This window comes from Jaculus jaculus, chromosome 19, assembly GCF_020740685.1.
Source record: "Jaculus jaculus isolate mJacJac1 chromosome 19, mJacJac1.mat.Y.cur, whole genome shotgun sequence".
Taxonomy (NCBI): domain Eukaryota; kingdom Metazoa; phylum Chordata; class Mammalia; order Rodentia; family Dipodidae; genus Jaculus; species Jaculus jaculus.
The window spans coordinates 59362737-59389823 of NC_059120.1; the positions used below are offsets into that span (position 1 = coordinate 59362737).

The following is a 27087-nucleotide window of genomic DNA, read 5'->3' on the forward strand; positions in this document are numbered from 1 at the left end:
TCCATCTTACACACACACACACACACACACACACACACACACACACAGTCGCGGTCCCTGGCCTTGCCTGGTCCCTTCCCTCACTTTGCACCTACTTGCCTTGTCCCTCACCTCTGCCCTTTGCCTACCCACTCTCATGTCACGACTCTGCCCTCTAACTCAGAAGGCCAAAGGCAGTGGGGGAAAAGCCTGGAGCTGATGACATCGATGAACCGCCAGGAACCTAGACAGGGAAGCCCGGGGCTGGAGAGGTGTCTGGGAGAGGGTGGAGCTTGACTCAGCCTCGGTTGGCTCCCGGTGCCACCCCCACACCCCCGGGATGGGACTGCCCCTTTAAGAGCCCGCAGATCCGCCCCTGGCGAGGAGGACCTATTAGAGTCTCGGGCCGGCACCGGTGACTCAGAGTGTTCGCGGGAGCCGAGCGCAGCACCGACACCAGCCAACCCCGATCCCGATCCCGAGGTGCGACAGGCGCCCGCCCGCCCGGCCCAGCTTCTGCCACCGGCCCTGCCAGGAGTGCGCCCGAGCGCCAGGCACACTCCTCCAACTCCGCAGCCCTCTGCCCTTCGGCGGTGGTCGTGCCCTTCAGTCCCTGGGACAACTGACCCCCTCCTCCGAGGGCAGCGCTGCCACCCTGCCGGCCATGGAGACCCCGTCCCAGCGGCGCGCCACCCGCAGCGGGGCGCAGGCCAGCTCGACCCCGCTGTCGCCCACCCGCATCACCCGGCTGCAGGAGAAGGAGGACCTGCAGGAGCTCAATGACCGCCTGGCCGTCTACATCGATCGCGTGCGCTCCCTGGAGACGGAGAACGCCGGGCTGCGCCTCCGCATCACCGAGTCCGAGGAGGTGGTCAGCCGCGAGGTGTCCGGCATCAAGGCGGCCTACGAGGCCGAGCTGGGGGACGCCCGCAAGACCCTCGACTCGGTGGCCAAGGAGCGCGCGCGCCTGCAGCTGGAGCTCAGCAAAGTGCGCGAGGAGTTCAAGGAGCTCAAAGCCCGGTGAGTCGAGGCCGGGCGGGCGTCCTCGTTCCGGGAAGGCGGCCCGAGGCCCTCCCTGGCGGCGGGTAACTGGACATCTAGTCCCCTCCCTCCCCGGAACTGCCACCCACGGGTGACTGGCAGTGCCAAGGGGAATTGTCAAGATAGGACAGAGAAGGGTGGGGTCTCTTGGGAGAGGGTGAGGGACAGAAGGAGCGGTGGGGAGCATGGGGCTGGGAGTGTGTATGGGGGTACGGTCCCCGTGTTCTGTCAGGGTGGCGTTCAGCATTTAACAGCCGTTCCGAGCCTAGGGGACGGGCTTAAGCAAGGCAGAACTGGCCCTGCCGGGTCTTGGAACTCTGGACACTGGAATTGGAATGGGTGAAAGGCTTCTCTTAGATTTGAAACTTTCTTGGCAGGCTTGGCACCGTGCCAACTTTGCCCAGGGTGGCTGTGAACACATGGTATCCTCTAAGGACTCCCAAGCTGGCATATGTTCAGTGGTGCTGGAAGAGGGGGTCACTAAGGCAAAACAGAGCTGCCCCCTCCCATGGTGGCATTGGCATGACCTCTTTCTGGTTCTCTCTAGGATTTGGGGAGCCCTTCTTCACCCCCTGCATGTCTAGGACCTTTATTGAACTCTCCAGCCAGGAGACTGGCTCCCTGGCAGCTAGCTCCCACAGCCAACTCCTAGGGCACTTGGTGGGTCTGGCCGTGGAATGCAAGGAGGGGGAGGGAAACTGAGGGCAGAGACTTACAGCTCAGGAAGTTATGCTATGCCCGGGCCTGTGGCATCCCTCCTTTTACTCTTTGCCCTGGGACTCGAAGGGTTGGGGGCTCTCTCCCCACCTCTGCTCCCCGTCTCTCCCTCCTTCCCTCCCTCCCTCCCTTTTATTTTCTCTGCCAAGCCAGAGCTGTCTCCCCTCTGGCCCGTCCTCTCTGCTCCTGACGTCTTGATCTTAGCCTTATTAAACTGCTGGAATACAGTGACATTTTTGAAATCCAGCCGTTGGGAGCTACAGGCCACTCCCGGTTTACCCATCCCTGCCCCACCCTGCTTGACTCCACCTTTTTCTCTAAACTGGCCTTCCTGAGCTTGGAGGTTTAGGCTTCTGCTTCTGGCTTCTTTCTCTTTGCTCCCTTTTCTTAAAAAGGATTAGAAATATTTTATTTATTTATTTTCAAGGAGAGAGAAGGAACAAGAGAACAAACGGGCACTGTAGGGCCTCCTGTCCCTGCAAACAGACTCCAGATGCATTTGCCGCTTTGTGTATTTGGCTTTATGTGGGTTCTGGGGAATCCAACCTGGTCGGCAGGTTTTGCAAACACGTGTCTAACTGCTGAGCCATCTCTCCAGCCCCTGCACCCTTTTCTTCTGTGTAAACCCAAGCCAGAAAGCACTGAAGGACCTTGTAGATCCCTAAGGAGCTGGTAGCATTGCCCCCCCCCTCTTCTTTTGTATTATCTTCTCCAGCCTCATGCTCTGCCCATAACTCTCTGTTTTGGGGCATTCTGCTCTCGCCTGGCTTCCAGCCCCAGGTGGTGGGTGTGACAGAACCAGCAGCCCTCTGCAGGGTAGGTGGAAGTTGTGAGGGCAGATGGGTCCAATCTTTACTTCCATAGAAAGAGACCACCTGTCCTTTTTTTTTTTTTTTTTTGAGGTAGGGTCTCACTCTAGCCCAGGCTGACCTGGAATTCACTATTATATTATGCTGGCCTCAAACTCCTACCTCTGCCTCCTGAGTGCGCCCCCACATCCTGCTCACCTGTTTTTCTCCATCAGCGCTATGAACGACTTAGATAGGAGGCCAGGCAGGGAAGCACCAGTGAGTTAAGTAGTTAGATCTAAATTACTCAACGCAGCTGCCAAAAGCCCTTTGCGAAGCGGGCCTTGCCGAGCAGCTCTGCAGTCAACACTAATGAGGAAGGGGGCCAGCAGAGTCCGTCACCTCCTGCTCATCTGGTCACACCACCCTGTCTTCTCTGCCTCCTGGAGCAGCTGTCCAGCCCTGGAGCCCCAGGCAGCGTGTACACACGTGGAATGGAGGGAGAATGTGCATACTGGTTATATTTGGCCACCTGCCTCTGTTCCCCCCCACGGATCCTAACTGGGGAGGCTGTGCTTCCGGAAAAAGGGGGTGGTGTGCACACCTAGATGTCGGGCTTGTGGAGACAAACGGGACAGACTGACTGACATGTCTGTCCCCTTCTGTGTCTGTGGTAGGAAGAACCAGGACTGCCTGATCTTTTTTTATCTGCTAAGCTCAGGCTGGTGTGGAGAAAGGGCCAGAATGGAGTTTGGGGGGTAGAAAGAAAGGTATTATCTGATCCCTCCCACCTGGAAAGAAGGTAGTGACTGGTTTAATGTTTAATTCAAGTTCAGAGTTCAGGGCCTGACTTGGAGTTGGGATGCAGAGCTGTCAGTGAGACCCTGTGGCAAGCCTTGGCCCAGGCTGGATCTCTTGACCACACCCAAGGGCCTCTTCTCTTCCACCTGGTTTATTGGTTCCAGGAAAAGAAAACAGATCTTTCTCTCTGTTTCTCATATTCTCCATACTCCCTCCTTCTTGCTCTCCCCTTCTCCCTCCATCTCTTTCCCTCCCTTACCTCTGTGTCCTAGACAAAGTGCAGGAGAATGCTAAAGTTGGAAGCACTAGGGCAAGCCCTTGGGGTACGGAGTAAGAGCTGGGCCCCACCCCAGGCAGGACAGCTGGGTGGATGACTCAGATGTCGCCCCCCCACCCCACACACCCTGGTGGCTTTACAAGAGACCTTGGGAGACAGGGTGAGGCTAGTCTTGTCGGGGAGGGAGTGAGGCCTGAATGCCTATGCCTTCTGCCCTTTCCCCGCTGGATCCTGGGGCCCCTTTTCTGCATCTTCCTTGGAAAGTCTGCTGATAATCCCCGCCCTCAGGTGGCAGAGGCAGGAGGGTGAACCTCAGTTTGAAGGCTGGGGCTATATTGTGAGTCCCTAGGCTGGGACTACATAGCAAGATCCTGACTCAAAGCAAGCAAACAACAACAACAACAATAATAAAAACAACTATTGGCAGAGGTAGGAGGATTGCCATGAGTTCAAGGCCAGCCAGGTCCTTCAGAGGGAGTTCCTGGACAGCCTCTGGGGTAGAGTAACACCCTACCTTGAAAGAGACACACAGGACACACACAGGACATCTGGGCTTTACCCCTTGGGCAGGAGCTCTTCATACTTTCTCCTCTCTCCTCTTTCTTTCTCTTAATAATGTCTAAAATTTAAAAAAAAAAAAAAAAAGGATTAAAGACAGAAAGACCGAGGTGGTAACTCAAAACTATAATCCCAGTAGTAAGGTAGGAGGTTTGCCATAAATTCTAGGCCAGCCTGGGCTATAGAGTGAGTTCCAGGTCAACTTGTGTTAGACACTGCCTCAAAAAATAAAATAAAAGACAACATAAAAATAGAGGACGTGGTGGCGCCCACCTTTAATCTCAGTACTTGGGAGGCTGAAGTAGGAGGATTGTTGTGAGTTTTAGGCCAGCCTGATACTACATAGTGACTTCCAGGTCAGCCTGGGCTATAGCGAGAACCTCTCAAGGAGAGAAAAAAAAAAAAGGTTAAGTAGAAAGTGATTTAGCAAGGTTGCTGACATTAACTTCTGCAGGTCATAGATGTGCACCCACACATATGAACATGCATGCACTGCACATGTGAATGCACTACACATACATATACATGCAAAAACAAAATACAGACTGGGGACTAGAGACATGACTTACTGGTTAAGGTCCCTACCTGTGAAGCCTAAGGACCCAGGTTCGATTCTCCAGGTCCCACATAAGTCAGATACTCATAGTGGCGCACGCGTCTGGAGTTCGTTTGCAGTGGCTGGAAGACCTGGCATGCCCATTCTCTCTCTCTCTCTGACTGTAATAAGTAAATAAACTATCTTCAAAAATGCAGGCTGTACCCTAGCACAGCTCATTGTTCCCTTGTCGTGTACTCAGTAAACTATTCTTCCAAAACAAAAAGACCCTCTGGAATCTGGAACCAGTGTTCTGCACAGACCCTGCATAGTAATTACACTGGGGGCCTGGGGCATGGTCAGTGGTAGAGTGCCTGCCTAGGGTACACAAGGCTGAGGGTTTCCAATCCCCAGGCCTCAGAAAAAATAAATTTCATATATTGGGCTGGACGTACAGCTCTGTGGTAGAGTGCTTGCCTAGAGTGCCTGAGGCCCGAATTCAATCCCTAGTGCAAATTGGACCTGGTGGTGCAAATTTATCACCCTCAGAAGTTGGGAGAGTGCGACGGAAGTATTGTGGGGATTTTTATTTATTTTTAAATATTTTTATTTATTTATGAGAGACAAAATGAGTATTCCTGGGCCTCTAGCCACTACAAATGAACTCCAGACGCATGTGCTGCCGTGTGCATCTGGCTTATATGGATTCTGGGAAGCCACACCTAGATCCTTGGGTTTTGTAGGCAAGCACCTTCACTAAGCCATCTCTCCAGCTCAGGATTGTGGGGATATTAAGGTTAGCCTGCACTACATAGTAAACTGCTATCTTTAAAAAACAAAAACAAAAACAGGGCTGGAGAGATGGCTTAGTGGTTAAGCACTTGCCTGTGAAGCCTAAGGATCCCGGTTCGAGGCTCGATTCCCCAGGACCCACGTTAGCCAGATGCACAAGGGGGCGCACGCGTCTGGAGTTCGTTTACAGTGGCTGGAAGCCCTGGCGCGCCCATTCTCTCTCTATCTGTCTCTCTCTCTCCCTCTCTCTGTCACTCTCAAATGAATAAATAAAAATGAACAAAAAATATTTAAAAAACCAAAAAAACAAAAACAAAAAAAACAAGCAGGGCATGGTGGTCCATGTCTTTAGTCCTAGCACTTGGTAGGCAGAGGGAGGAGAATTGCCATGAATTTGAGATCACCCTGAGATTACATAGTGAATTCCAGGTTAGTCTGGGCTAGAGCGAGACCCTACCTGAAAAAAAAAAAAAAAATTGAGCTGGGTATGATGGCTCATGTACTCAGGAGGATCACTGTGATTTTGGGGGCCAGCCTGGGCTACAGAGTGAGCTTTAGGTCGGCCTGTGCTAAGTGAGATTGTGCCTCAGATCTCAGGTCCACAAAGCAGAAGCAGTTCTCCCCCAGCTCCTGAATCTTTGGTGCTGAATTACTTCCTGGATTGCCAGCCTGCCTTACCCTCTGTGGCCCAGAGGAGCCCTGAGCCTCACTTCCCTAGCACGGGCGGCACATAGAAATCCGGCTGAGGCTCGTTCCTGCAGCCTGGAGGTCCTGTCTGTAGCTCGTGAGACAGTCAGGCTCTGGGAGAGGCTGGAGATCATGTCCTGAAACACGCCGTGGGAACTGGCTCCCTGGGTCGGGACAGGCTGTGCCCTTCGGCAGCATCATTAGACTGATGAAGATGAGGGCCTTGGGAGGTATCTGGGCCCTAGGTACCCTCCATCCACATTCTTCTTTTTTGGTTTTTCAAGGTAGGGTCTCACTGTAGTTCAGGCTGACCTGGAATTCACTATGTAGTCTTAGGATGGCCTCGAACTCTCGGTGATCCTCCTACCTCTGCCTCCCAAGTGCTGGGATTAAAGGCGTGCTCCACCACACCCTGCCTTTTTGTTGTTGTTTGTTGTTTTGTTTTGGTCCATCCACATCCTGACTGAAAGGGAAAAGAGGTACAGCTAAACCCAGGAGCTGAAAAACAAGTGCTTAAGGAGGGCTAGAGAGATGACCTAGCGGTTAAGGTCCTTGCCTGTGAAACCAAAGGATGCAGGTTCGATTACTCAGAACCCACGTAAGCCAGATGGCGTTTGGAGTTAGGGTTAGGGTTTGCAGTGGCTAGAGGCCTTGGTGTGCCCATTTCTCTCTCTCTCTCTCATAAATAAACAAGGGGTCTTTCTCACTAGGGTCCTGCAGGGCCTGCCCTTGACCTCCTGCAGCGTTGTAGGTTTGTCCTTCACGGGACACCAGTTGCTCATGGCCCCCTCCCAGCAATTCAGTCGTCCAGTGTCAGGGCTGAAGTCAGAGACAGCTGTGATGACAACTGCTGGGAGATGTCGTCACCTGTCATCAAAACGCTCTGCTCTCCCCTCGGACACCTCCCTCCTCCACAGCCCTCATCAGCCCCAGCAGCTGCGGCAGCTGCACCGGCCTGGAGCGAGGCTGTCTGGGAGGCCCAGATACCAGGGAGCGCTCCTCCCATCGTCTTCCCGGGCAGGCAGGCAGTAGTGTACTGAAGGTGGCAAGGGGCAAGCTCTGGCGTTCTTGGAGACATCTGGGGAAGTCACCGGATCTGCTGTCCCTTAGTGAGGAGTAAGGTGGTCTACCACCGGCAGTTTGAGGTAATAGAAGCAGCCTTGTCCCTCCGCCTCACCTCTAAATTGCTGTGTGACCTTGAGTTAATCATCACCCCTCTCTGGATTTCCTTATCTATGAGAGAAAGAGCATCCAAGCAGGTCTCTAGAGATCCCTTAAATTCTGTAGTAGTAAAATGGCCCACAAAGTGAGAAGAGAGTCCTCTAAGCCCAGTGTGGAGGCGCACACCTTTAATCCCAGCACTTGGGAGGCAGAGGTAGGAGGATCACAGTGAGTTCGAGGCCACCCTGAGACTACATAGTGAATTCCAGGTCAGCCAGGGCTAGAGTGAGACCCTACCTCAACACCCCCCCCCAAAAAAAAAAAACCAGCAAAAACAACAAAAAGAGTCTCTAAAACACCACATGAAAGCCAGGCGTGGTGGAGCATGGTTGAGGCAGGAGGATTACCATGAGTTTGAGGCCAGCATGGGACTGTAGAGTGAATTCCAGGTCAGTCTGGGCTAAAGTGAGACCCTACTTGGGGGTGGAGGTGGGAAACAACCAGAAACAAACACACGAGAAGTAGTAAAAACAAATATAATCAATGTGGGTATAATTAATACCCAGTGCTATTCTCTCAAAGCATTTCCCCACAGCAGTGGAATCAAAACCACTTCTCTTTGGTTGCCAAAGATAGTTTTCTTGAAATGGTTAATTACTGTGGCATTACCCTGCTGGCTTTGTGTTTCCACTGCTGGAGGAAAGGACAATTGTCTTCAGTGCCTCTCACTTCTGAGCAATGGAAGGGACCTATCATGTAGCAAGACCGGAGAGGTGGCCACCAAGGTCTGACAGTGATGGAGGCTGGAAGGAGGACTCCAGGAAGGCAGGATCGTCACCTCCAGCTGTCAGGATTAGACAGCAAACAGCACGTGCGCGGAGTCAGAGGGAGGTGCGTTGTGACCTTGATCTGGCCCCTGCCTCCTGTACTGTCACAGCCTAAGGTGGGCTGCGAGGAGGTCTTCCCTTACAAGTCCCTTGACAAAGGGGACAGGCCGGGTATGGTAGCGCACACCTTTAATCCCAGCAGTTGGAGCCTGAGGAGGCAGAGGTGGGAGGATCGCCATGAGTTCGAGGCCACCCTGAGACTCCATAGTGAATTCCAGGTCAGCCTGGGCTAGAGTGAGACCCTCCCTCGAAAAAAAAAAAAAAAGAAAAGAAAAGAAAAGAAAAAGAAAAAGAGAAGAAGGAGGAGGAGGAAAGAAGAAGAAGAGCGACAGCTTTTAGGAAGTGAAGTCTCTCTGACCCCACTGTTCAGCTGGAGGAGGAGAGGAAGCCGGAATCCTGCCGGCAATAATTCTGGCTGGGATCCTCTGTCTGGCTGGGGAGCTGAGTCATGCTGGAGGGCAGGTTGGAGAGTGGACAGGAGCCCCAGTGCTGGTCCAGCCAGGGAAGAGGCCTCCAGGTAGTCCTCCCTTGAGAATTACGTTCAAGTCGCAGTGAGAGGAGCAATGGTCTTCATTCGATAGGGGGTACACGGAGTCTCGTTAGGGCTCAGAAAGGCTAGAGGCTCTTTAAGGGGTAGGGCTCTGGGCTGGGTGAGGAAGTTTCTGGAGCTGGAAAAGCTCCCCTTCTCCCAGACACGGTCCTGCCGCCCCCTCCCAGCCGACAGAGCGCATTGCATCTTCCCAGGCTTAGCTGGAATGCTGTGGGACCAGAAGGTCCAGGCCCTCCCTCGCTTCCTCTGCTGACGGGGTGGGGCTCCAGCTCTGTCCTGGAGCACTCAGGGTTAATAGCTAGAAGGAGGGCTAAGAAGACCCTGCTCAGTACAAATTGGGGTGCCTTAGGTGGCCCAGAGAAGAAAGGGGGCGCGGGGGTGACGCTCAAGTTCACAGAGGCCGTGGTCAGTGTCGGCACAAGGACAGCAAAGGCTGCTGAGCTACGGAGGCTGGTCCCACATCACATCCCAGCCTTTGTGAGGGTCCCCCAAATGTCCCACCCTTCCAGCCCTCAGGTCACTCCACATAATTAGTCCATCCCTCTCTCCCTCTCGCTTATTTGTTCTGTCCCCACCCTTCTGTTTCTGTGACAACACAGGCCTGGCTTCTGGAGGGACAGGTCAGTAAGATGAAACGTGGACTTTGGCAGGGAGCTTTACAGGAGTTAGTTGGTGAGGAATCCAGTTGCCTGGTGTCTAAGACCCTGGTGTCTGAGCCTCTGGCCGCAGGCTTCTCTTCCATATGTGCGTTGGTACACCCAGCAGCTGTGACTCAGGCCTGGCCCCTTGCCAGCCAGGCCCAGTGCCTCTGCTGGAGTGGAGTCGGAACATGTCAACATGCCTCCTAGCACCCTCTGGGCACCAGACCCCCCCCAACTCAAGTCCCTCCCCCCTCTTAAAGTCCCAGCCTTGTCCTGGGGAGGGACAGCTGGGAGCTGGGATGCTCTGGAAGGGGATCCGAGAGGCCTCAGACCCTCGGCCAGTTTGATGGGTGTTTTACCCACCAGAGTGCAGAAGCTGAGTTGTGCCAGCTGTGGGCACATGTGCGTGTGTGGAGGCCAGGGTTGGTTTGTTCTGGGGAACCTACCATGTTCTTTTCGACTGGAAAACATCCAGAGCTTTTCAGTCTATAAAACACCTCCCTCCGCCCTTTCAAGTTCTCTTTTCTAGAGAAGGCCATATCCTAGAATGCAAGGGTGGGGCTACCCACATTTTGCCCTTCCCCGAAAATGGTTACAGACCCTCAGACCAGCCACGAAAACAGAGGTTACTTCTGGGCAATGGTTATCTTGGGTGGCTGCACACAGTTGGGGGATAAGTGTGACTTGGTGGTTATTAGTTTTGTTTTTTGAAGCAGGGTCTCACTCTAGCCCAGGCTGACCTGGAATTCACTATGGAGTCACAGACTGGCCTTGAACTCATGGTTTTCATCTTACCTCTGCCTCCCGAGTGTGTGTTGGGATTAAAGCCTGGCAAGTGTGACTTTATTTAAAATTTTTTTTTTTTGCTTATTTTTATTTATTTGAAAGTGACAGACAGAGAAAGAGGCAGATAGAGAGAGAAAGAATGGGCGTGCCAGGGCCTCCAGCCACTGCAAACAAACTCCAGATGCGTGCACCCCCTTGCACATCTGGATAACATGGGTCCTGGAGAATTGAACCTTGAACCGGGGTCCTTAGGCTTCACAGGCAAGCGCTTAACCTCTAAGCCATCTCTCCAGCCCGCAAGTGTGACTTTTTAAAAAATATTTTTTTTATTTATTTGAGAGACAGAAAGAAGGAGGGAGAGAGCGCATGAGCGAGCTCCAGATGCACGTGCCACCTTATGCATCTGGCTTATGTAGGTAATAGGGAATTGAACCTGGGTCCTTAGGCTTTGCAGGCAAGGGCCTTAACTGCTGAGCCATCTCTGCAGCCCCAAGTATGATGTTTGAAGGTACGGGGGTGGTAGATTCACTGGTTCTTTGTCCCGACCAGGGTCTCCTATCCTAGCAAGGAAGAGGTTGTTGCCTCTAGGGTCCTCTTTTTCTCCCTGTCACTTTCTGTAGCCTGCTTGCGTTGTGACATCTTCTTTCCTTCCTTCCTTCCTTCTTGTTTTGAGGTAGGGTCTCACTGTCACCCCAGACCTGAGGAACTCACTCCCCAGTGCTAGGACTAAAGATGTGCATCCCTACACCCAGCTCTTTGTTTTTATTTATTTATTTTTGAGAAGGCTGAATGATCTTAATGCTCCTCCTGCCTCAGCGTCCCAGGCAGGCTTACCCCGCACTTGCCTGGCTCCCTGCCCGGTTCTTCTCTTCCCTTCTCTTCTGGGGTTGGGTGCCAGATATGGAGGTACACTTCCGCCCTTGGAATCATGCTATTTGCTGTGCTGTGCCCCTGCCTGCCTGCTGTGCTGTGAATGCCCCCAACTGACCTGGTGGGCAAGATTTTAGTGCTTAAACGTAGTCTTCTCCAGGCCTTAGTTTCTCCAAGGCCTCCCTGAGACTACATAGCGAATTCCAGGTCAGCCTGAGCTACAGTGAAACCCTACCTCAAAAAAAAAAAAAATCATTTTATTTTATTTTTAAAAATATATTATTTATTTATTTATTGAGAGAGAAAGAGGCAGAGAGAGAGAGAGAATGGGCGTGCCAGGGCCTCCAGCCACTGCAAACAGAACTCCAGAGGCATGCGCCCCTTTATGCATGTGGCTTACGTGGGTCCTGGAGAGTTGAGCCAGGATCCTTTGGCTTTGCAGGCAGACGCCTTAACTGCTAAGCCATCTCTCCAGGCCATTAAAATAAAAAAGAAAGAAAGAAAGAAAGAAAGAAAGAAAGAAAGAAAGAAAGAAAGAAAGAAAGAAAAAGAAAAAAAAGTCATCTTCAGGTACATAGCCAGCTGGAGGTCAGGCTGAGGTAGCAAATGAATAAATGGTTGCATGCATGTTTGAATGAGTGAATGAATGAATGAATGAAAGGGCGAGGTGCGGAGCCGGAAGGGCGCTGCCGGGAGAGCAGCCGGGCTCAGCGGGGACTCGGGGCGCCGGCCCGGCCGCAGGGGGGCGCTCTCTCCCGGGGCAGGAAGCCGCGACATGGGGACGGCGGGGAGCCGGTGAGGCCGGCCTGCGCTCCTCCTCCTCCTCCTCCTCCTCCTCCTCCTCCTCCTCCTCCCTGGCGGGTCCTCCCCTCCTGCTTATTTTTAGCGCCGTCTGGAGTCTCCCGGCCGGGAGGGAGGAAGTGCAGGCCGCTCCCCTCAGGCTGGCCCGGAGCTCCGGCAGCCAGGCCCAACAGGCGGTTCGCGAGCTCCATATCTGGCGCGATGGGAGGATGACTCAGTGGGCGGGTCAGCGCCTGGCCTGCTGCCCACCCGGCCATTTTGCTGCCTGGTGGCCTCCTCCCCACCCCCCACCCCCGCCTCCTAAAGCAGCCCAGCGACCCCAGCCCCTTTCCTCTCTCCCCCTCTCCCCGCCGCCAGCCTGGCAGGCGGGGGACATTGGTACCCGTTAAAACAGGATGCCCAGCCCTTCTTGCCTCTAGAGGCATCGCCCATGCATTCGCTTCGGGGTTTGGGGACCCTGGCGGACACGCATGGCACCAGGCCGGGGGCAGGGCTCTGGCCAGCCGCGGGGTCTCTTAGCCCCTGGGAACACGGGTGGACTTCCCCACCCCTGCCCGGCTATTGTCCACCTGAGCATGAGTCACTGCGGGGGTTGGGCTCCCGTCCCTTCCCTGCCCCACCCTGCCCTCCCTGCCAGCCCCGCACGTGTCCAGCCCTTCCATGTCCACCCTCGTGGCCCGGGCCGGAGCCCATCCCCGGCTAGGTTAGCGCCTGGCCTGCTAGGCCCAGGCCCGAAGCCCTCTGGCTTTCCGTGGAGGACAGGCAGGACTGGGGAAGAGGGAGGAGAGGATGGGCTCCTGCCTCATCCCCCTCCCCTCCGCACACCCATTCTTGGGGTGTGCTTGTGGCTTCCAGGCCGCAGAGCTCCCCTAGGCTGAGTCATGAGCCCATGGATGGTGAGGGGGGCCGGCCTCCTCCCCACAGTCAGGCTGTGAGGAAAACCACAAAGGCTCTTCCTGCCTCTGCTCTGCTCCAGGTTTCCCTCAGCTCCAGGGTGTGTCTTGGGCCTTTAATCACCTCTCTCAGGTACAGGGAGGAAGGAGAGGGAAACCCCTTGATTCACTGGAGGCGCATCATGGCATGGGCGGAGGCCTCAGGCTCTGCTGCCTACTTGCGCAGAACTGGCCGGAGCACTCTGGTTTCTGTGACCCTCTGTAAAGATTAAATGAATTGGTGCTGTAATAGAGCAGCACCTGGCACATAATGAGCTCTATAGGACTGTTTCCTATTACAGTCATGCTCCACATAACAACCTTCCTGTCAGGGGCAGACCACATGAATGAAAAGGGGTCCATAAAATTATGTCTGTTGTCCGGTGACAACAGCTTGTACAAACACTGTGATGTTGATGCACTGACAAAATCCACTAAGCTCCCATTTTACAGTGTAACTCCCGTTGTCGAGTGGTGCATGACTGTGTGTTACTGTCAGTACTGCCGCCACTATCTTTGAGAGCAATAGGAAGTATGTGGTTAGAGTGGAAAAAAAAACAAACCCAAAACCAAAACCCTACCCCTTGCATGTCACAGACTATGGTCCTGGAAGACGGGGTCTGGGCATCTTATCCCAGCCCTGCCAAGGCTAGGGAGAATCCTGGGAACTCCCCCTCTGGGATCCAGGGAGGCAGGACTAGTGAGCTGCCCTGCCCGTGAGACGTGGTCGGAAGTCGTTTGCCGCTTTATGCGGCCTCTCCTCCTTCGGCAGGCCGGCTCTCTTGCCCTGGCCTCTGTGGGCATCCTCTGTAGACCTGTGGTTTAGGAAGGCGAAGGCGAAGGCAGAGGAGTCCGACCCCAGTTTGCCAAGTAGCCTGGAGGACTGTCCCTGCATCGGTTTGCCATACTTGGTTCTGTGCCATCCACCCTCCTCTGTGCCTCAGTTTCCTCATCTGTAAAAGGAGAAGGTTGGGTGGTGGGTTGCCAACTCTGAGCCAGTTCTCTTTATTCTGAGTCTCCCCAGCCAGACAAGGCAGCTGCAGCCCAGATGGTGGTCTTCAGGGTGGAGAGCCCCTCTAGGAAGCCCCTGCCAGCCTTGGAGCGGGTCCAAGGGGCTCAGAGTCGACACTACCCTGGGCCTTACTTTTTCCCTTCAGCTCTCTCCTCCCGTGCAGTGCAGCTGCCGTAGCTTTGGAAAAGTTCTGAAGTCATGGAAAGTTGGGGCTGCGCTTCTAGCCAGGGCCAGGCCGGCTGGCAGCCAAGACCTGAGCTGGGTTTTTGACTTTATTTTTAGCTTTTCAGGCTGAGACGGAGGAGGAGAGATAGCTTCTGGTTCTGGAAGGGCCTCTTTGCGGGAGGAAGACGCTATCGCAGCATTAAGCAAATTGTTCTGAGGCGTGCATGGGGGGAGCACATGGGCCCTTAGTCACCCTCCCAGCCGAGTGGAGCCCTTGTGGAGGGGAGGACCCCTTGTTGGAAACCTCCCCAGCATGTCTTCCCTGCAGAGCAGAGATTCTGCAAGCCTCCTCTCTCCTGGTTCATCCAGGGAGAACTGTTGCCTGGAGTGGTGTGGCAGGGTCGCTCTTCTTCCTGTGGTGGGCTTTTCTTTTTTGCCATCGGCTGTGGTGGGCTCAAGATCGTGGACTGATTCTTCACAGACTGCGCTAGGACCAGGCCCGTGGCTCTTTCCTGCCACTGCCTAGTTTTGCTGCCTTCCTTCATCCCCTATTTTTCTTTCTTTGTTTGTTTTTGTTTTTCCAGGTAAGGTCTCACTTTAACCCAGGCTGACCTGGAATTCACTATGTAGTCTGAGGGTGGCCTCAAACTCATGGCAACCCTCCTACCTCTGCCTCCCAAGCGCTGGGATTAAAGGTGTGTGCCACCTATTTGTGAAGGAACTATAATGTCTGGACAAGTTCTCAGGCTCTCCAAAGATTTTTTCTTTCTTTCTTTTTATTTTATTTTATTTTATTTTTATTTTCCATAACATGCTGAAGAAGCTCCCTATCTGTCCAGCCATGGAGAGATTGTTATCCATGTTGGGATGAGACCTTTCAATGTGGCTGTTCTGAGGTCTCAGCACACCAGGGAATAATCCCTTACCCACGCTGCCATAAAGCCCAATGGACATAGTGGCTCCCTGAGGTCAACTTGAGCGGAATCGGCCCTCAGTCTGTCAGGACGGCCCTGCCTGGGGAGCGAGTGCTTCTCAGCTTCTCCTGAGAAGAGTCCGTATAACTCCTGGGCTTTGTGCATGCCAGGCCACCCACCAACCAGCCCCATCCAGAAGCCTGCCTGTCTTTCTTCCTCCCTTCCTTCCTTCTTTTCTTCCTTCCTTCCTCCCTCTCTCTCTCTCCTTCCTTCTTCCTTTCTTTTAAAACTTTTATTTATTTACTTACAAGCAGAGTGAGATAGAAAGAAGAGAGATTGTGCATGCCAGGGCCTCCAGCCACTGCAAATGAACTCCAGGCAAATTCCTTAACTGCTAAGCCAACTCTCCAGCCCTATGAACTCCATATACATGTGCCACTTTGTGCAACTGGCTGTACGTGGGTAACCCAGGTTGTTAGGTTTTGCAGGCAGGCACCTTAGCTGCTGAGCCATCACTCCAGCGATGTCCTGAGGCTTTTCAAGAAGACTTCGTTATTATGAGGAAGGGTCTCACTCTAGCCCAGGCTGGCCTGGAACTCAACAGCAGTCCTCTCACCTCAACTTCTGAAATGCAGGGACTAGAAGCCCTCACCAGCATGCCTATAACACCCCCCCCCCCGCAAGGTATAGTCTCGCTCTGTTGTCCTAGACTGGCCTCCAACTCGGCGATCTTCCTGCCTCTGAATGCCAAGTCCTGGAATCAAAGTTGTGTGCTCTCATGCCCAGCCTTTTAAAAACATATTTTATTGCTAAGCCTGGTGTTACACACCTTTAATCCCAACACTGAGAGGCAGAGGTAGGAGGATCACTGTGAGTTCGAGGCCACCCTGATTCTACATAATGAATTCCAGGGCTGGAGAGACGGCTTAGCGGTTAAGTGCTTGCCTGTGAAGCCTAAGGACCCCAGTTCGAGGCTCGGTTCCCCAGGATCCACGTTAGCCAGATGCACAAGGGGGCGCAGGTGTCTGGAGTTTGTTTGCAGTGGCTGGAAGCCCTGGTGCGCCCATTCTCAATCTCTCTCTCTCTGTCTCTTTCTCTCTCTCTCTGTCACTCTCAAATAAATAAATAAATAAATAAATAAATTTTAAAAAAACATAATGAATTCCAGGTCAGCCTAGGCTAGAGTGAGACCCTACCTCAAAAAAAAAAAAAACAAAAACAAAAGTATGTATTTATTTATTTGAGAGAGAGAGGGAAGAGGTAGATAGGCAGAATGGGTTTGCCAAAGCATTCAGCCACTGTAAATGAACTCCAGAAACATGTGCCACCTTGTGCATCTGGCTTAAGTGGGTACTGGGGAATCAACCCTAGGTTCTTAGCCTTTGCAGGCAAGCACTTTAACCACTAAACAATCTTTCTAGCCCCCAAGCCTTTTTTTTTTTTTTTTAAGCCCTGGTTTTTCAAGGTAGGGTCTGGCTCTAGCCTAGGCTGACCTGGAATTTACAATATAGTCTCACGGTGGCCTTAAACTCACAGCAAGTGCTAGGATTAAAGGTGTGTGCCACCCACGCCCAGCTAAAATATTTTTATTTATTTATTTGCAAGCAGAGAAAGGCACAGAGAGAAGAGACAGAGGAAGGGCAGGATATGGAGGCACCAGAGCCTCTAGCCACTGGAAAGGAATTCCAGATGCAACAGCCACTTTGAGCATGTGGCTTTACATGGGTACTGGGAAATTGAACCTGGGTTGTTAGGCTCTGTAGACAAGTGCCTTAACCACTGAGCCATCTCGCCAGCTCCCACTCTTTAGTAGTTGATAACTTCTGTACATATAGAAAACATGCCATGATTCTAGAGACTGTTAAGAAAACGAGACCTCTTTGTTTCTCTCGTTCGCTCACAGAAGGCGTTAGAACAAGGGAGGCAGAGACACCCCACAGTGCTGGGTATTGCTAAAGCTGTGCCTGCGTTGAGGAGCCAGGGATGGAGGGCAGCTCCAGGCTGGCTCTGGAGGCCTGAAGTCGCTTGGGAAGTGGACAAAGGCTCTCTAATGGAAGCAGGCCCTCTGCTCTGCCTTGATCAGGGGTCCTAGACTGGGTCTCGAGAGAGGGAAAGGTCGTACCATGTCTCCTTGTCCTTGCCCCAAGCCCCCCTAGCCCGACTCTCCTTCTCTGCAGTCCTACACGTGCCACAGGGACCCAGAGCAGGGAATCGGCGCTTTGGGGGCTCAAACTGAAAGGTCTGGGGACTTGTGGCTGCTCGGGGTGGCTGAATGAGAAATGGGTGGAGTTGGGGAGGGGAAGGTTCAGGCCTTGTGTAGGAAGGGGATGGAGACAAAGGTGCCCCTGTGTGCTTTGGAGGGATGGGTGGGGAGCTGAGAGAAAGCATTCATGTCACGGGATCTAGCTCTGCTCTGGGCCCCGGGCGCGTTCCTGAGTCCTGAGTCATGGAAGGGTAGGGAAGCAGAAAGGGGTTTGGGGGGAATCTTGAGGAAGGTGGGAGTCCAATCCCAGAGGCAAGGGCATGTCAACAAACCTAGCACAATGATGCCCTCTCCTGGCAGTTGGAAGATTGGCAGAGCCAACTCATGTGGCTGACCCTCTTTCTCAAAACGTGGGTTACTTTAAAACCAACTCTTGAAATAAAAATAAAATAAAATTTAAGTTTAAAAAAAAACACTCAGAACTGGGCCTGGTGGTGCACACCTTTAATCCCAGCACTCAGGAGACAGAGGTAGGAGGATCACCGTGAGTTCAAGGCCATCCTGAGACTACATAGGGAATTCCATGTCAGCCTGGACTAGAGTGAAACACTACCTTGAAAAACCAAAAAGAAAGAAAGAGAGAGAGAGAGAGAGAGAGAGAGGGAGAGACAGAGAGAGAGAAAGAAAACACTCTTCCTTCTTGTCTTCTTTAGCAATACCAAGAAAGAGGGCGACTTGCTGGCCGCCCAGGCGCGTCTCAAGGACCTGGAGGCTCTGCTCAACTCCAAGGAGGCAGCCCTGAGCACGGCGCTCAGTGAGAAGCGCACACTAGAGGGCGAGCTGCATGACCTGCGGGGACAGGTGGCCAAGGTAGGCCACCCTCCGGGTTCTCCCTCCATCCCAGTGACCACGCTTGGTGGGGCGCACCGACTCTTCTACCCTGGTCCCGACCTGTCACTCAGTCCCACGGCCATTCACCTGTCCTGAGATCATTCGCTCATCCAGACCTCATCTCATCTTTCTTTGGCCACTAGGGAATCCAGCACAGTGAATTTAAAGTAATCCTCAACCCACTTCTGTCTTAACTGAGCAATGAGCTATTCCTGGCCCCAGGTCCCTGCTCTCCTGGGCCTCCCAGACAGCTTCAACCTCTGGAGAAAGAAGCGTAGTAACCCCCGTCCACTGTTGTCATACTGGGGAGCTGATGGCTCCCCCCTTACCTATGGGACATAAGTTAATAACTATGCATGCACGTGGCGACCTTCACGTCCAAAACGCTGCCCTCTTCTCACCTCTAATGTCTCACGTTACGAGCAAGGGAACTGAGGAGGCCGGCTTACTGCCAGCTGTGTGGCTTTGCCTGCCAACTTGGTCAGTCCTTGGGCAAGCTCCCTTCCCAGGCCCCGCCCTGCAGCACACGGTAGAGAGATGGGAGAAGCCAGCAGGGTGACTTCAAAGCCAGGCTGGGCGCCTCCAGCTCCGCCCTCCCCAGGCCTTCCCGCTTGCCCCGAGCACATTGTGCTCGCCACCGTGAATGCCCCAGCGCCACCGTGCTCCCAGCTCAGCTTTCTCTGGAGCTTTCTCCGGGGCAGATGAAGGCTTGTCTTCATCTTCCAGCTGCTCTCTACTGGTCCTGTCTGCTCTCCCATCGCTTCTCCCCAGCTTCAGGTTTTATTTATTTATTTAGTTATTAACTATGTAGTGTCAGGCTGGCCTCGAACTCACTGTGATCCTCCTCCTACCTCTGCCTCCCGGGTGCTGGGATTAAAGGCGTGTGCCGCCAAGCCCAGCACCCAACTTCAGGTGCTGACACTGGTCATCTTCCCGAAAGCTCGAATGACACGTGTCCTTCCTGCTTCTGTGCTCTTGCACATGCGTCTGTGCCCCTGAAGCCATCACACTGTCCCTCCCCAGAGCCCACGAGGCCACCCCTTGGGTCTTGGCCTCTTGAGCCCTTTGCAGCCCCCTCCCCACCATACCTTTCTTCCTTCCTGCCTCCTGTCCCTTCTGTACACAGACAGGCCTCCTTCCTAGCAACGGCCTTGCTGTGCCAGGAAAAGGAGGCCCTGAGTGGAGGAGGGTTTTATCCTTGGTTCTTTTAGTTTTTTTAAAAAAGATTTTTATTATTTAGTTTCATTTATTTATTTGCAAGCAGAGAGAGATAGAGCGACAAGAGACAGATAGAGAGAGAATGGGCACGCCAGGGCCTCAAGCCACTGCAAATGAACTCCAGACACATGTGACCCTTGTACATCTGGCTTACGTGGGTCCTGGGGAATTGAACCTGGTTCCTTTGGCTTTGCAGGCAAGTGCCTTAACCGCTAAATCTTTTTCTTTTTGGTTTTTCGAGGTAGTCTCACTCTAGCCCAGGCTGACCTGGAATTCACTATGTTATCTCAGGGTGGCCTCAAACTCAGGGCAATCCTCCTACCTCTGCCTCCCAAGTGCTGGGATTAAAGGCGTGCGCCACCACACCTGGCCTCTCCTTGATTTCTTAGTACCATGGCTCCCCAGGGTGATTACTAACAAGTGGACGTCGCTGTCTTCATGGGCATCAGTTCACCCAGACCTGTGCCCTCTGCGGACAGCCGCCACTCAGCCTCCTTGCAGCGCATGCTCGGAGCACCCCGACCCTGAACACAGCTTCTTCCCTCTCAGCTTGAGGCCGCCCTGGGTGAGGCCAAGAAGCAACTTCAGGACGAGATGCTGCGGAGGGTGGACGCTGAGAACAGGCTGCAGACCCTGAAGGAGGAACTGGACTTCCAGAAGAACATCTACAGTGAGGTGAGGACCGCCCTTGGCAGGCCTGAGAGCTGGGCTTCGGGGGCAGGTGCACACCGAGCTTGGGGCCCGGTTTCCACTGTGTGCAGAGCTCACCTGCCCGAGGCCTTAGACCAGTGCACAGAAAGTGGTGGCAGGCACCCAGCTCCCCGCTTAGCAAAGGGAGGGACCGCCCGCGGGCTGGGGCTGGGGCTGGGGCTGGGGCTGGGGCTGGGCAGGGAGGGCAGTGCAGCCAGGTTTCCAGGAACCAGCCCCGATTTTGGTCCCTGGGTCACCCTCTTTCCACCCCTGCCAGGAGCTGCGTGAGACCAAGAGGCGCCACGAGACCCGCCTCGTGGAGATTGACAACGGGAAGCAGCGCGAGTTCGAGAGCCGGCTGGCCGACGCGCTGCAGGAGCTGCGGGCCCAGCACGAGGACCAGGTGGAGCAGTACAAGAAGGAGCTGGAGAAGACCTACTCTGCCAAGGTGCCCGCCCCTCCCCGCCCCGCCTCCCCGCCCTCCGCCAAGGGGGGCAGGTTGAGGATGGTGGTGGGATGTCCTCCTCACACCCCTCCCTCGCCCCCCCCCCCCCGTGCGCCCCGCAGCTGGACAATGCCAGGCAGTCTGCCGAGAGGAACAGCAACCTGGTGGGGGCGGCCCACGAGGAGCTGCAGCAGTCCCGCATCCGGATCGACAGCCTGTCGGCGCAGCTCAGCCAGCTGCAGAAGCAGGTGAGGCGCCAGCTCACGGCCTTCCGCCAGGGCACTGGTGTGGGCACAGGTAGAAGCTGGCCGAGGAGAAGAGGGGGGACAAAGGGGAAAAGAGGCCGGGCGTGGCGGTGGCGCACGCCTTTCATCTCAGCCCTCCGGAGGCAGAGGTAAGAGGATCGCCATGAGTTCAAGGCCAGCCTGAGACTAGAGTGAATTCCAGGTCGGCCTGGGCCAGAGTGAGACCCTACCTTTACAAAAAAAAAAAAAAAAAGAGGGCTGGAGAGATGGCTTAGCGGTTAAGCACTTGCCTGTGAAGCCTAAGGACCCCGGTTCGAGGCTCAGTTCCCCAGGTCCCACATTAGCCAGATGCACAAGGGGGCACACGCGTCTGGAGTTCGTTTGCAGAGGCTGGAAGCCCTGGCGCGCCCATTCTCTCTCTCTCCCTCTATCTGTCTTTCTCTCTGTCTGTCGCTCTTAAATAAATAAATAAATAAATAAAAAAGAGCCAGGCATGGTGGTGCATGCCTTTAATACCAGCACTCGGGAGTCAGAGGCAGGAGGATCACTGTGAGTGCAGCCTGAGGACAGCCTGAGTTTACATAGTGAATTCCAGATCAGCCTGGGGTAGAGTGAGACCCTATGTCAAAAAAAACAGAAAAGAAAAGAAAAGGAAAGAGGGCTAGAGAGATGCCTTTTTGGTTAAGCACTTTCCCGTGAAGCCTAAGGACCTCGGTTCAAGACTCGGTTCCCCAGGACCCACATTAGTCAGACGTACCAGGGGGCACACGCATCTGGAGTTTGTTTCAGTGGTTGGAGGCCCTGGTGCGCCCATTCTTTCTATATATATATCTTCCTCTTTCTCTGTCTGTTGCTCTCAAATAAATAAATAAAAATGAACAACAACACAAAAAATAAAAACAAAAATCAAGAAAAGGGGAGAAAAGGCTCTAGGACCACAGACTAGTCTTGCGTCTAGTGTTCCAGTATTCCTTCATCCTCCAGCCTTTGTTTTTCTATTTGAGGAAGAAGTGTTTTTCGGCTTGCTTTGAATCCAAGGCCTTTTACACACTAGACAAGGGCTCTACCACTGAGCTACATCTCCCAACCTCACTTTCCCATTTGAAAGTGGAAAGCATCCTCATCTTCCTTGACTCACAGATCTGTCCTAACATTCCATAGTGCGAAATTTTAAATGTTTTTTTACTTCATTTTACTTATTTCAGAGAGAGGTAGAGAGACAGGATGGGTGCACTAGGGTCTTCAGCCACTGCAGATGAACTTCAGACACATGCGTCTCCTTGTACATTTGGTTTACGTGGGTCCTGGGGAATTGAACCTGTGTCCTGTGGCTTTGCAGGCAAGCGCCTTCACCACTAAGCCGTCTCTCCAGCCCTGCAGTGTGAACGTTTAAAAGCATTGGTGTTGCTCTTGAGTATTCTGACTCAAGTTGCTCACTGCTCTCTTGTACACATCCTCACCCCCTTTTGTATGTTTGCTGCTTGGGGGAAAAATGCATCGATGTGATTCTGCCTGCTTGGGCTACTTGTGATGGGGGAAGTGGGTCTAACGCCAGAATGAGAGATTTCAGTTAGACTGGGAAGGGCTTCCTGGTTACTGGCCGAGGCCGCGTTAGAGCTTGCCGTGAACTCTGGTGAGAGCCCAGCAATCTGGAAAGGGTCCTGGGTGCCCTGTGCCTATCTGTGTCCCTCCCTGTCCATTATTTGGGACCCTTGGGAGCTCACCAGATCCCTGCTTGCTCTACTGCAGCTGGCAGCCAAGGAGGCGAAGCTTCGGGACCTGGAGGACTCTCTGGCCCGTGAGCGGGACACCAGCCGGCGGCTGCTGGCCGAGAAGGAGCGGGAGATGGCTGACATGCGGGCAAGGATGCAGCAGCAGCTGGACGAGTACCAGGAGCTGCTGGACATCAAGCTGGCCTTGGACATGGAGATCCACGCCTACCGCAAGCTGCTGGAGGGGGAGGAGGAGAGGTGAGCTGGGAGGGATTGGGAAATGCTGGCGGGGGTGGGGGGGGGGAGGGAATCCCCAGCCTGTGATTGCCCTTGATTAAGCCCCTTCCTTACCGCTGTTCCCAGGTTGCGCCTGTCCCCAAGCCCCACCTCGCAGCGCGGCCGCGGGCGAGCCTCCTCCCACTCATCTCAGTCGCAAGGCGGCAGCGGCAGTGTCACCAAGAAGCGCAAGCTGGAGTCCGCCGAGAGCCGCAGCAGCTTCTCGCAGCACGCGCGCACCAGCGGCCGCGTGGCGGTGGAGGAGGTGGACGAGGAGGGCAAGTTCGTGCGGCTGCGCAACAAGTCCAGCGAGGTAGGCCCGGGGCCCCGGGTCTCGGGACACAGGTGTGAGCTCCAGCCCTGGCTGCCGGCCTCAGGGGCTGCAGCTCCTCTGCTCCCGCATCTGGGGGCTGGCGATGAGTAGCGGTCCCTACGTCATCAGTTGGTGGGACCATATCAGTGCGCATGACAGAGCACGCACGTTCACACAGGACAGCTGTGCTTATTGAGGGGGTGGGGTAGGGTGGGTCAATGGGAGGAGAGGAAAGGCCTCTGTATGTGGAAGGTGACAAGCCTGCCTGGTGTCTGTCTGTCTGTCTCTCTCTCTTTTTTTGTTTTTTGTTTGGTTTTTGAGGTAGGGTTCACTCTAACCCAGGCTGACCTGGAATTCACTATGTAATCGCAGGGTGTCCTCGAACTCACGGCGATCCTCCTATCTCAGCCTCCCCAGTGCTGAGATTAAAGACGTGCGCCACCACACCCGGCCTAATTTAGGCAGAGGTAGGAGGATGGCTGTGAGTTCGAGGCCACCCTGAGACTACATAGTAAATTCCAGTCAGCAAGACCCTACCTCAAAAAACCAAAAAAAAAAAAAAAACAAAAACTGTTTACTTGATAAAAACAAAATGTACTTCAGAGAGAGAAGGGGAGAGAGAGAGAGAGGGAGAGTATGGGCACATCAGGGCCTCTTGCCACTGCAAACGAACTCCGGATATATGGTCACTTTGTGCACCTGGCTTTGCATGGCTCCTGGGGAATGTAACCTAGGCCAGCAGGCTTTACAAGCAAGTGCCTTTGACTGCTGAGCCACCTTCCCAAGCCCTGGCTCTGTTTTCCTTGATCTCCTGGAATTGGGCTATTCTCGGGCCTGGGCCTCCTCAGTAGCTAGAACTGCAGGTGCACACCGCCCCACCGCCCGGCCTGCCTGAGTCAGGCTAAGTACCCTCTCCCTCCTCCCTGGCAGGACCAGTCCATGGGCAACTGGCAGATCAAACGCCAGAACGGAGAGGACCCCTTGCTGACCTACCGGTTCCCGCCAAAGTTCACCCTGAAGGCCGGGCAGGTGGTGACGGTGAGTGGTGGGGTGCTCAGGACTCGGGAGTGGGGTGGCCTGTGGTGACGGTGGATTGGTGTGAGACAGGAGCCCTGGAGTGACCGCGCTCCTCAAATCCTCTTTCCCCAGATCTGGGCTGCGGGAGCTGGGGCCACCCACAGCCCCCCCACCGACCTGGTGTGGAAGGCGCAGAACACTTGGGGCTGCGGGAACAGCCTTCGCACAGCCCTCATCAACTCCACTGGGGAAGTGAGTACACTGCGGACCGCCCATTGCTGGACAAGGCTCCCTCTGCTGGCCAAGGCAGCCCGGTCACTCTAGGGTCACTTCCCGCGCAGACTCAAGTGCCCACTCAATGTGCCCACCAAAAGCCCTTCCAGTGGCAAGCCTGGTAAAAGTGAACTGATAGGGTTGTTTGAAGTAGGGCCACGCTCTGACCTGAAGGTCTTGAGCTTGGCCGCGTCCCTCGGTAGAAGGGAGTTCCTCAGCTGCGGCACAAGAGGACAGAACGGGCAGCTAGACAAGGGGAGGTCCCTGGTGTGCAGCCCTCCCTGCCTCACCCCAACCCTCAAGCCGGGGCCGGTGGGTGTCCCCTCAGGAGGTGGCCATGCGCAAGCTGGTGCGCTCAGTGACCATGGTGGAGGACGATGAAGACGAGGATGGCGACGACCTGCTTCATCACCACCACGTGAGTGGCAGCCGCCGCTGAGACCCGGCCCACCCTGGGTAGCGATCCCAGGCCCGAGGCAGCCTCTCCCCAGCTCCCATGCCAAAGTCTTCTCATTAAAGAACGTTTTGGAACTTCACTTGCTGCCCTGGCCTTTCTTCTCTCTCCTCCCCAACCCCTGATCGGGGAACCCAGGTTTTCGGGTGCCCTGCTCTGGCGAGGAAGGCAGTGGGCACTCGCCGGTGCTGTGGTGCAGGGCGCAGCAGCTGTGGACGAGGGTCTGGGTTGGCCTTGTGGATAGGAGGTGGGAGGCCCCAGCCTGCTCCCTTCAGATCCACTTGCATGCGTTTTCCCCTTGCTGGTCCCGTCTCTGGTCCTGGTGCATGCCTGTCCTCTCATTTCCCTCATCTTAAAGACAACAGTGCTTTCCCTCGTTTCTGTCCACGTCCCAGGTTGATTTTCTCTACCCGCAGCTGCCTCCCCCTCCTAAGTTTAGAGGATTTAGGACAGGGCGAACACATGCCTCTCTGTCCCCGAGTGTTCTGGGCTGATGTCTCTTGGTGTCCTTCCTCCCAGCTCCCCGCACCCACCCACTCACCCCCAGCTTCCCAAGCCCTTATTCCCTCTGGCTCTCTGGGCATGGAAGCCCACTTCCTGCCTGGTGGGGAAGAGCCCCCAGGATCCCTGAGCAGTCAGTCCCAGACTCTGTCTCCCTCCCCAGGGCTCCCACTGCAGCAGCTCGGGGGACCCCGCCGAGTACAACCTGCGCTCGCGCACCGTGCTGTGCGGGACCTGCGGGCAGCCTGCTGACAAGGCGTCTGCCGCTGGCTCGGGCGCCCAGGTGGGCGGATCCGTCTCCTCTGGTTCCTCAGCCTCCAGTGTCACAGTGACCCGCAGCTACCGCAGTGTGGGGGGCAGTGGGGGTGGCAGCTTCGGGGACAGCCTGGTCACCCGCTCCTACCTCCTGGGCAACTCCAGTCCCCGGACCCAGGTGAGTTCATCCTTTGGCCTCCACCCCTACAGGAGCAGCCCTGGTCACTAAGAGCTGGTGGGGGGGGGGGGGCCCTTCCCTCCTGTAAGCCGTCCCAGGTCGCTCCTCTTGTACCCTGCTCCTCCTGTCTGAGCCCCAGACTTGAGGCCAGGGCTGGGGTGACATTGTGAGGGATGGGGGAAGACAGGAGGGAGAAGGAAGGGCCCAGCCACTGCCCCTCACACCTCTGCCCTCTCTTCTCTCTTAGAACCCCCAGAACTGCCGCATCATGTAATGTGGGACCGGCCAGGCAAGGGATGGGGTGGAAACCTCCTGCTTCCTCCTCACCTCATGCCCACCTGTGCCCTGAACCTCATGGGAGCAGGCCTGAAGCCAAAGAAAAATAGCCCCTTTGGTTTTTTACTTCTATATTTTTTTTTCTAAGAGAAGTTATTTTCTATAGTGGTTTTATACTGAAGGAAAAATCACAAGCCAAACAAAGAAACAAACAAAAAAACTAGCCTTTATTCCAATCCTAATTCCTCTCGCTTCCTTTCCTTGAGTAAGACGGCTCTGAGAAGCCCAGGGAAAAGGCTACTCTTACGCAGCCTACTTTCTGCCTCGCTGACCGCCCTGCTGCCCCTGAGCCCGGGACCCTGTGACATGGTGCCTGAGAGGCAGGCTGGAGCCTTCCACCAGCCTCCTGATGACAGCTGGCCCACTGCCAAGCCAGCCAGAGAGAGAGAGAGAGAGAGACAGAGAGACACAGAGGGAGAGAGAGGGAGAAGGGAAGAGAAGGGGAGGCTGAGCCTGGGCCCTAGGTCTGGACTTCCTGGCTCTCCTCCACACGGCTGAGGCTCCTGTGCCTGCCCTGCCCTCATCCTGCCCCTTCCCTAGCCCGGGTGAGTGGACTCTCCTAGGACCCCCCCCCCCACCTGCGCTTGCTTTTAGTGGATTTTATGTTGACAAGAGATGGGGATGAGGTGGAGGAAGAACAGGGAGGAGGGACGGAAGTCAGTCTGAGAGTGGGTCCTGGCCAGTCACTGAAGGTCACGGTCAAGTCGGGTACAGTGAGGAAAGGAAAAAAGAGGCTGCTGGAGGGGGTGAGAGCCTGCTGGGAGGGGCCCACTGGAAAGAAAGAAGGTGAGAGGGACAGAGGGGGTGACCGACCGTAGTTCCTGGCAAACACTAAGCCCCTCACCCTCTGTTTCCCATCTGCACCTCCCCAGATCAATACACTAGTTATTTCCACCCGTGGCTGCCGTGGTGTCTCTTTGTTGGGTGTCGCCGTGTGTTCTGAGGGGCAGGTGCATGCACACACAGGGGCCCTGTGGTCACTGCCTCCCCCGACCTCAGGAAACAAAGATATAAAGCTTGAAGAGCAACTTCGGGGTGACGGACAGGACTGATGTAGGAGTCGGGGTGTCCTGAGGAGGTATAGCAAAGGGGAGGCGTTTCCTTCCTCCCCTTCATCCACCCCACAGCGATCAGGCACCTTGTGAGCGGTGGTGCCCCGTGGTGAACCTGACACGGGCATTGACAG

General features: G+C 54.7%; 1 protein-coding gene across 1 annotated transcript; it reads left to right on the forward strand.

Moving 5' to 3' along the window:
- The first annotated feature begins 379 nt into the window (after nucleotides 1–379).
- Lmna (lamin A/C) lies at nucleotides 380–26795 on the forward strand. Its single transcript, XM_045138138.1, has 12 exons — nucleotides 380–999; nucleotides 17811–17967; nucleotides 19756–19881; nucleotides 20174–20344; nucleotides 20464–20589; nucleotides 22336–22556; nucleotides 22662–22887; nucleotides 23818–23925; nucleotides 24037–24156; nucleotides 24506–24595; nucleotides 25296–25565; nucleotides 25813–26795. The coding sequence occupies exons 1-12, from the start codon at nucleotides 644–646 to the stop codon at nucleotides 25837–25839; spliced, it is 1998 nt and encodes a 665-aa protein (XP_044994073.1). The 5' UTR covers nucleotides 380–643; the 3' UTR covers nucleotides 25840–26795.
- Nucleotides 26796–27087: the final 292 nt, after the last annotated feature.